This window comes from Nicotiana sylvestris, chromosome 9, assembly GCF_000393655.2.
Source record: "Nicotiana sylvestris chromosome 9, ASM39365v2, whole genome shotgun sequence".
NCBI lineage: Eukaryota > Viridiplantae > Streptophyta > Magnoliopsida > Solanales > Solanaceae > Nicotiana > Nicotiana sylvestris.
In genome coordinates this window covers 50266525-50275889 of record NC_091065.1, presented here as the reverse complement: position 1 = coordinate 50275889, position 9365 = coordinate 50266525, and the positions used below count along the sequence as shown (strand labels likewise).

The 9365-nt window shown below is 36.4% G+C and overlaps 1 protein-coding gene across 1 annotated transcript; it reads left to right on the top strand.

The window, feature by feature from the left end:
- The first annotated feature begins 2315 nt into the window (after positions 1-2315).
- On the top strand, positions 2316-8787 carry LOC104222424 (uncharacterized). The gene is made up of 5 exons (XM_009773657.2): positions 2316-2788; positions 3427-3587; positions 3851-3881; positions 7318-7423; positions 8214-8787. The coding sequence occupies exons 1-5, from the start codon at positions 2471-2473 to the stop codon at positions 8324-8326; spliced, it is 729 nt and encodes a 242-aa protein (XP_009771959.1). The 5' UTR covers positions 2316-2470; the 3' UTR covers positions 8327-8787.
- Positions 8788-9365: the final 578 nt, after the last annotated feature.

Here is a 9365-nt window from a genome sequence, read left to right as displayed (position 1 = left end):
GAAAAAGCAGCAGTGATGGTGGTTGTTGAGGTCGTTCATGGCTGCTAGACAAAGAAAAGAAGCAACGAGGGTGGTCGACGTCGTTCATGGTGGTTCGTTTCACAACGGAGAAGAAGATGAAGCAGCGGCAGTGCTAGCCATGGCAGCCATGGACGTTGGTTATTTTGGATGTGAGGTCGTCGATGGCTGTTGTGGTTGGTCGACGAGGTGTTGGGGGAGACGATGGGGCTGGGCAGCAGGGTAGCAGCAACGGGGGGGGAAGCCATGGTTGCTTGGGGAAGCTTTTGGAGAGGAAGAAGAAAGAGAGGGGGGCGGGAGGGCGAGTAGTTTTAGGGTTTCTTTGGTTTTTGTTTTATTTTGTGTAAGATATGTGGGTGTTGGGTATTTGGGTTATGGACCGGGTTGACCCGGTTTGGAATGGACCGGGTCATGGGGAAGGTTGGGTATTTTTTGGGCCTGTGGCTTGAATTTGAAGAAGAGGCCCAATTCCGATTTTCTTTATTTTTTGTTTTTCTTCTTTTATTTTTCTAAAACTAAATTCTAAAAATCCTTAAACTATCATATAGAACTAAATTAATTTATAAAAGCGCAAATTAACTCCCAATAACAATTAACACACAATTAAGTAATAATTAAGCATAAAATTGTACAATTGGACATTAAATGCTAAAAATGTGAAAGATGCCTATTTTTGTAATTTTCATTTTTGTAAAACAAACTTAATTACTAACAATTGTAGAATTAAATCCTACATGCAAAATGCGATATATTTTTGTATTTTTTATTAATTTAACAAATAAACATGCGCAGACAAATATACAAATAATTACACAAAAATACCACAAAAATTCAAAAAATTGCACACCAAGGAAAAATCATTTTATTTTGAATTTTTTGGGAGTAATTCTTTCATAGGGCAAAAATCACGTGCTTACAAGATCTAAATAGAAAAGACATACATATCAGAGCATTAAATAGAAAAGACAAGTGAAGCGTCAGTACTAACATAGCATTGATCACGGCGAAAAATTCCTTTTTCGTGAAGATCCACTTCCCAAATATTTAATTGATAAATAAATGGAAAGTTGGGGGACTATTTGTATTGGAAAAAAACTGAATCTAAATATTGAAGATGACGTGTCATGACACATGGACTGGTCAAAAGGTCAAAACGCAATAAATAGCCAAGAGGCACGGGAGACAACAGATATGAGGAGAAGAAAACAACATAGGTGTGGACCGTTACTCAAACAGGTACGAGTCTCATACCTATTCGAGTCATTTAAAGACCGAAGATCGGAAGAAATTGAAGATACGAATCCGATGACGTAAAAGAGTCTAAATACAACATTAAATATCAAATACGTTAGAGAATCTGAATTAAATAGAAATGATTGTGTAACGTTTCTTTTAATGTCATTTATTGCTCATAATTGCCTCATTAAGACAAAGACATTACATCTTCTCCTAGAATCAACTATAAAAGGAGAAGGACTCAACATCTGTAAGGACAAGAAATATTATTAAGATTACACTGAAATACAAAATTACTTATTACTTTATTATTCTCAAAAGTCTTTTATTATTTTCGTCTCCAGATTATCAGTAACCCGAATTTCTCTATATTTCTAAGCTTTGACCAAAGACTCAGATTTTTGGTTAAACAAAAAGTACTTGTAATTGGGCAAACATAATTTTACTTGTCAAATATTGCAAAAAGTACTTTCCAGACAAATTGGCCAAACGCAAACTAATAGTATCCAAAAAATACTTTTTCGAAAAGCATTTTTGAACAAAAGTATTTTTCAAAATAAATTATTTTTGACAGCTTGGCCGGTAGACTCTAAATATATGTAGCATTATAGTAATTAAAAGACATTGTAAGGAGTATTAAATATGTAGTCACCAAATTATCAATTAGACTATGCATTACATAAGTTATAATCATATAGGTGAAACGTGATTAATTTTTTAAAAAAACTTTTGAGGCATATAATGCAGTCAATTCAATGTGTAAAACGTACAGAATATTCATTGTGTGCTAAAAAAGATTTTTTCAAGAAAACCAAAAGGCAAATGAGTTCACTTAGACAAAAATTATTTGCCTTCTCATTTGTATAAGTTCTTAATTTCGTATCACTGTTCAAATTACTTATTATCAATCTATAATACAAAAAAAGATTTCATCAAAACACCTACATTTGATTTGTTAATATGAAAATTTTAAAAGACACTTTTCATTCACCAATAAAACATTGATAGTAATATTTTTTAGATTTTTTTTTAAATCATTTTTTTCATAACATATTTTCGTCTACCAAATTGATCATTCTTTCCTCATTTTTCTTCGGAACACTTCAGAAATTAGGACGGCGAGGAGGAGAGGGAAAAACTTTAAACTTTGTCCAGTGTGCGATATAGAAATCTCCATTAGGAGTAGCACAACAATCATCTGACTCCACAGTCTATCATGCTTTCAATAGCTAGACGAGTTCAAAGATCCCATCCTTGCCTCCAATTCATTGGTCTTCAACTCCGGTCTGCTCATGCCGACGGCGCTTCATCCTCACCGCGGCGGCGGCGCTCCAAGTTTTCGCCGTCAGCAATGTTGAAGAAAGTCGACGATAAGTCGGAGTGGTGGGTGGTCGACGGCGAGATGCACGAAATTGGTGAAAACGTACCACCCAGAGAGCGATTCGTAATACCAAGAGAAAACATCCCCAATAAGCGCCGTAAGCAGCTTCGCGACCAGTTCATGCGCCGTACTCGCCTCGTTCTCAAAGAATCTGTTAGTTCCTCTATCAACTTCCCTCTACTTTTTGCTAGGGTTTAATTTGAGAATTGCTTCTCAGGAACATATCTGCTTTTCATGTTTTCTGCTAGCCCAATTTTAAGCTAACTTGCTCCTCTAGAATAAGCCTAAAGTGTCAATTTTAACTTGAGCCTCCTAGATCATATCATGTTCTTGCAGTTGCAGGTCCGTCTAGGGAAAATGTAGGACAGTATATTAATTACGAGAGGATCGTCACAGATTTTACTGCCCCACTATCGTAATGTCCCAAAGAAAGATTTTCTTTTTGTTTTTAAAGCACCTTTTCTTGGCTCATACTAAAATGAATAGTCTTTCTATGTCATGTCACAAACCCTTAATCAAATTGTTAATGTTAATTATTACTCCTGTCATAGCATAATGATTTTCTTATGGGCACATATTATACTGAAGTACTGCTTCATCGGACTGCTGCGATATCCTTTTTCCTTATTCTTTATTTAATGAACATTATTTAACTTGGATATTAGCCAATTTCCCCCCAAAAATTTGTTAGAAATTTCCTTGATGTTTGCGGGTCTTGTCCTTTTTTTCTTTCAACTTTCGGGGTTACTTCTATTGTTCATTTTGATTTTGAATAAGTTTGTTAATTGAAGGAGCATGAACCTTGGTGCAAAAGATATATGGAATTGTATAACGAGATGAGAGAGAACTGGGAGAGGCTGTATTGGGATGAGGGTTATTCCAAAAAGCTTGCTCAAGATCATGCAAACTATGATTCTGCTGAGGATGATGGTGAAGATTTCTCTCCATACAGGTTGGTTTATTTTCTCCTTTTTGTATTCCTTCATCCTATACACAATGTTAGTATTAATTTTGACCTATCAAAAATAAAATGTTAATATTAGTTTTGGGAGGACATTAACTGGTTCACGGTGATGAGTAAATATTGTAAACACTACAATTTTCAGCTCTTTTTCTGTTCTTAAATCTGTCATTTAATCTAATTTAATGTTGTAAAGCAGTGTGGCATATTGAGCTGTTTTGCGTATCTAAATTGCTCTATATTTCTTCTTTCAGGAGAAGTAAACCTAATGCTGCCCACATGAAGGTAACTAGAAAAATCCTCTACTGCATTTCAACACTGTACAGCTTTTTTAAAAGCTTGTCTTCCCATTTTGTGCCTTTCTGCTTTTCTGCCTACCTTGGAACATACGGTGCTCTTTTGACGGATTCCAGTTTGTTACAACTTGCTGCAAGCTTCGAGATTTAAGCCCATTGATAGTGCTCCTAACAGATATGTCCAAAATATTTTGTTGAAATTACAATCCTTGTTCTATGTTCATGCTAAACATTAGATTGTCAGAGTCTTAAATGACTGATGATTTGTTTTTTTTTTCCTTCTATTTATGTCCATTGAAATTGGAAATTCTTAACCAAATGATTGTTCTCGTATGTTGGGTCACCTATCACTGATAGTTGAAGATGGCCGTGAGTTACGGCTGAAATTAATGCTTCTTCTGCAAACACAAAGATGCATGCTCCTAAAACACACGTCTCTATAATGTTGAGAGGATGCTCAACAACAACAACAAAAAACCCAGTATAATCATACAAGTGGGGTTTGGGTAGGGTAGTGTGTACGCAGACCTTACCCCTACCTTGAGGGTAGAGAGATTGTTTCCGATAGACCCCCAACTCAAGGAAAGATGAAAGAAAGCAGTAGCAACAAGCAATAACAACAACAAGATAATAAGAAAATAAAGCGAAAGGAACGACATGTAGTAATAGAGACCTAACAATAATAGAATACAAGACTAACTACTAATACTACTGGTGTGGGAAGAAACACTCTCAACTTTCTACTAGCTTTTTACCCTAATTCTCGACCTTCACACCTTCCTATCAAGGGACATGTACTCAGTAAGCTGAAGCAATGTCAAATATTGCCTAATCACCTCTCCCCGGTACTTCTTTGGCCTATCTCTACTTCTCTTCAGACCCACCAAGGCCCATCTCTCATGCCTCTTCGCTGGGGCATCTGTGCTTCTCCTCTTCACATGCTCATGAATATATTCATGTCATGATTATATCTGTTTCTGTTAGAGGAGATGAACTGTACACAAGTGATCCATCTAGATGGAAGCTACAAGTTTTGTAGTGTCTAGGTTTCTTGAAACATGAAAATGATTGTAAGGCTAAATTTACTTACACATAAATAGACCAATTTTTGTACATCGGGTTGTTAAAAACTTGCCCTGCTGATGCTCCAGGCTTTCCCTACATCCATGTAGGCTCCCAGTTGGAACCACTATATATTTGTCCAATTATTGCCAACTTAGTCCACTGCCCAAAGTCGAGCACCACCTCCGTACCATCCCATACTTGTACTTTTAATCAGTCACCACTGATAACCCCTCTTGTCCTTGTCATGTATGATATTAGCCCCTTTGCCCTCTCTCGATGACGGCTATCAGGATGATTAGGTTCCAAACCACTTTCTTTGTACTGGCCACCATCACTGGGGCTCGGCTACATGAATCTTCTATACTCTTTTTGCTTTATTTGGTTTATTTCATGCCAATACTAAATAAAGTTCCCTAAGTCTTGCACTTATCCTTAGACGAACATTTAGTTTAATCCTAACTAGTTAGTATCACATATATTCATCCTTTGCTTCCTTTGTGTATTTAAAATTTTGAAGACAACTTCCCTCCATGTGCATTTTAAATTATTTCATCCCTTTTTTTTTCAATCAACATATAGTCACGCTTATGAGTCGGTGCATCTGAAAGTCTACGTCGGACACAATCAAACCATCTCAAGCCAGTTTCTCTCACATGGGTGAACACCACTTTTTTTCTGCCACATCAGCATTTAAGGGGGAATTAAATTCAGTTGGAACAAGATTTTTTTTTTTTTTTTGGGGGGGGGGGGTAAGAGGCCGCCCATCAAGTTTGAGTGTGTAAATGACTTTTCTGGACTAATTTAGGGGGGCAACTTATGTATTTTCCCATTTTCCTATTCTCTTGAAGACGGAATTTAGCTAGCTATATGAATTATTTGTATCAGACTCTACAATCTCATTTAGTTTTACTCCACTTTCATTCTTCTTATAAAGGCTAAATTCATAGTGCATATATTTGTTCTTACTTCTACTTTTCTAAAATCCTTATTCTCTAGAGTACTTCAACATAGTTCTAACTTGTGCTAGTTTCGTCCAGCATGCAACATGGATCCTCATCCTGCATATTATTGATTAGCTCATCTATAGTTAGGGTAAACAAGTCCAGACTCAAGGTAGATTTTTGGTGTAAAATAATAGTTATTGGGAACTCCTCTATATCTCATCTAGCTACACTTGTGACTGCTCATATGTGCCTATATTTTATAGCATTTATATGATTGATATTAGTTCCTTTCTTTTCAACACTCACCAAGTATACACACTAAATAAATACACACACACACAAAAAAAAAAAAAAATCTCAGAGAAACACCTTTGAAATAGTTCGTGTCTCCCTGATTATGTTATAGATATTGAAACGGCTCCTTTTCCATGCTTCAGAAATTGCCTATTCCTTGTTCCCTTATCATTGTACTTTAAGCTGATATCTCAGCCAATCATGCTTAAGAGCTGAACAATTCTAGTATTTGGAACTTTATGTCATTGGAAACAATACTTTTGTGGATGATTGCCATTCACATATCTATCTGGATTAAGTTCTTAAACATCCTTTCATTATGTCCAATTGCCACATGAAAAGCATTTTATCCTTGAACAATCGTGATCTGCAAGCTGACGTCGTATTATAAGTATTATTGTATGATATGAAGGTGGCTAAGCTCCTTATGCATTTATGTTTTGGCTTGTGTTAGTTTGTTTTCGGTTGATTCATTCCTCACATCAAACAGTGGAATAGCTAAAAAATGATCTTTCTTTCATTCAGATTTCCTAGACCTTATTCTTGTACACTAGCATGTTGTGTTTTTTATTTTTGGAGTGATGTGTTTAGATTCTAAAATAGCTAAGTTGCTAGCGCTGCTCCACCTTACTGAGAACATGACCCTTGATAGGAAGGTGTGGAGGTGGAGGATTAGGGTAGAAGGGTAGTAAATAATTGATAGTTTCTCCTTTTCTTAATTACAGTATTAGTAACACTCATGTCCCTTCATATTCTTAGATTTATATCACGTCATGTTGTTTAGTTCGCTTCAGTTGTTACTATTTGGTACTACTTATTCTTTTCTCCTTTTTCTTCTCTCTTCCTTTTCCTGGTATTCAATTTATACACTGGTTTTTTGTTGTTGTTGTTGCTAGGTAATTTTTTTGAGCCGCATGGCTGCGCTCCTTTACTTTTTCTTTTCATATTTCAATTTTCTTCCATTTTTCGAGTTGTTTCTTTTTTCTTTTTAAACTGGTAGCTCATACATAATTTGTGCCTTCGCTCGATACATCTTTGACATGGCTGCCCAGGCTGAACATACCTAAGGTTGGCTATGTTCATGTCCACTAGTTTATTGATTGCACTTTCATTTAATTGCAGGAACAAGGAGGTACGGGAAGAAATAGGCAGGATGATAACTGGGAAAAGGTTAGCCTAGTCCGTGATAAATTTGAGTATGACAGAGAGAGAAGATTGAGAGAAAAAGGTTAGTCCAGCATTCTTCTCTGGATACACTATATTTGTTTTAACTTGTTTGCTTCTAACCTTTGGCCTAGACGTCAAAGAAGTTGGAACATCTAACAGGAAAAAAGTTGAAAATATTCATTTAGTGAGAGAGCTCACATGGAGCATATCCTCTATTTGCATGTTTGTTCTTATATTCAATTGATGTACTTAATCCTGTTATTGTACTATTTAGTTTTTTAGTGGAAACTATGTAGACATCAATTCTGAATCTACCTGCTGGCAGGGAATACGAGTATTCCTTCTCCCTTCAATTTGGTTTCAATATCTCCTGTTAGTACAAGTTGAACAACATATATTTTTTGTTAATTTTTAGGCTAGTTTGGTGGTTCTTTTCATTTATTTTTTCTATCTTCTCACCCTCTTTTTTTCTCATACCCTTTTTTCTTTTCACTTCTTTTTAGTTGATTTGGGCTGCTGGGAGGGGAATTTTTTTTGGACACTTCTATCTCCTTAAATATTGTAATTTCCTAATTTTTTACTCAAGTGGTGTGGTGGCCATTGTTTTGAGTATCTACCGATTAGCATCGGTTTCTTTTGTATCAACTCCCTGCTCTGCTTGAGTGATACAGGGGTTTGTTGTTTGTTTATCATTTCTATTTATTACTGGCACTCTGTTCATTACATGGGAAGAAGCCTCGATGGTCTGGACAGATTTATGTATGAACACTAAGTGATCGAATCTAGTGAGCTATTTGACTTACTGCACTTTCTATGTTCTGATCTTTTATTTTCTGGTGGACAATTTGCAGCATTTGCACCTATGAGTGAAGCAAACAACAATGGCATGGACTATTCAACTCCCAAGTACCAGGCCTTTGACACTCGGAGATACATCTCTGACAGCGAGAGTGACATTGACTGACGGAAAGACTCACATTTCAGAAACTAGCATCAATAGTCACTTTTGTTTGCGAACAATTTTCACATGGCACAGATGATAACGTGGGAACAAGCAAGGGCAATGTTGTACGATAAATTTCTTGGAGTCAACTGCATGAGCTCAATTCAGATATCCAGGAAGAAATGTGCTTAGTGCTCTTTGCAAATTTCAGAAGCAGACTTCTCCACTCTGTAACTTCTCTACTGCGCTACACTATCTTGGAAAGCTGAGATTTCTTAAAGCATGTTTTGTTAAGAATGGTAGATTGGGATTGTAAATACACCGTAACTCCAACTGAGTGATAAGGGTTAAGCTGCTGACACAATCTCTTTTTGAGTTTAGCAAAACCTCTTTGAACTTACTACTTGTACTTCATGTTGGTAGTTGAATTCCGCGAAGCACAACAATATTTGTCAATCAGCATGAAAGGCTATTATCAGGAAGGCATACCTTGCAGTTTTTGGGAACAGTAATTATATCCTTAAAGTCTATAATCATTAATCAGGAAAGGCGGACCTGATACGCCCACAGTGTGATCTCAAAGGCCTCTGGTGCCTCTAGATGTCCCTCATTTATTTGTTTGAGCATGTGCAAGAATTCTAGAAGCTGTGCACTATGCAGAGATCCGTCATGAGTAGGGGTGTCAAACGGGCGGGTGGGGTCGAATATGAGCGGGTCAAAACGGGTAATTTTAAAATGGATAAATTATCCGATCCGACCGTGTTTGAGATGGATAAAAACGGGTTTATCTGGCGGATAATATGGATATCCATATTACCATGGCTTCTTAAATATGATCATTAATGAGGGAATTTCTAGTCTTCCAAAGTTGAGGAATCCCAAATGTAAAAATTAAACACATTAGTTATTCATTGGTTATCCATTTGGTTAACCATTTGCAAGTGGATAATGTGGTTCTTTATCCATATTCGACCCGTTTCTAAATGGTTCATTATCCAACCCATTTTTTGATGGATAATATAGGTGGATAACTGTTTTCTTTTAACCATTTTGCCACCTC

Coding starts and splice junctions, on each gene's coding strand:
- LOC104222424 (XM_009773657.2), top strand. CDS start 2,471: ATGCTTTCAATAGCTAGACGAGTTCAAAGATCCCATCCTTGCCTCCAA. Junction 3,588..3,850: donor GAAGATTTCTCTCCATACAG/GTTGGTTTATTT, acceptor TTCTTCTTTCAG/GAGAAGTAAACCTAATGCTG. Junction 3,882..7,317: donor CTAATGCTGCCCACATGAAG/GTAACTAGAAAA, acceptor ATTTAATTGCAG/GAACAAGGAGGTACGGGAAG.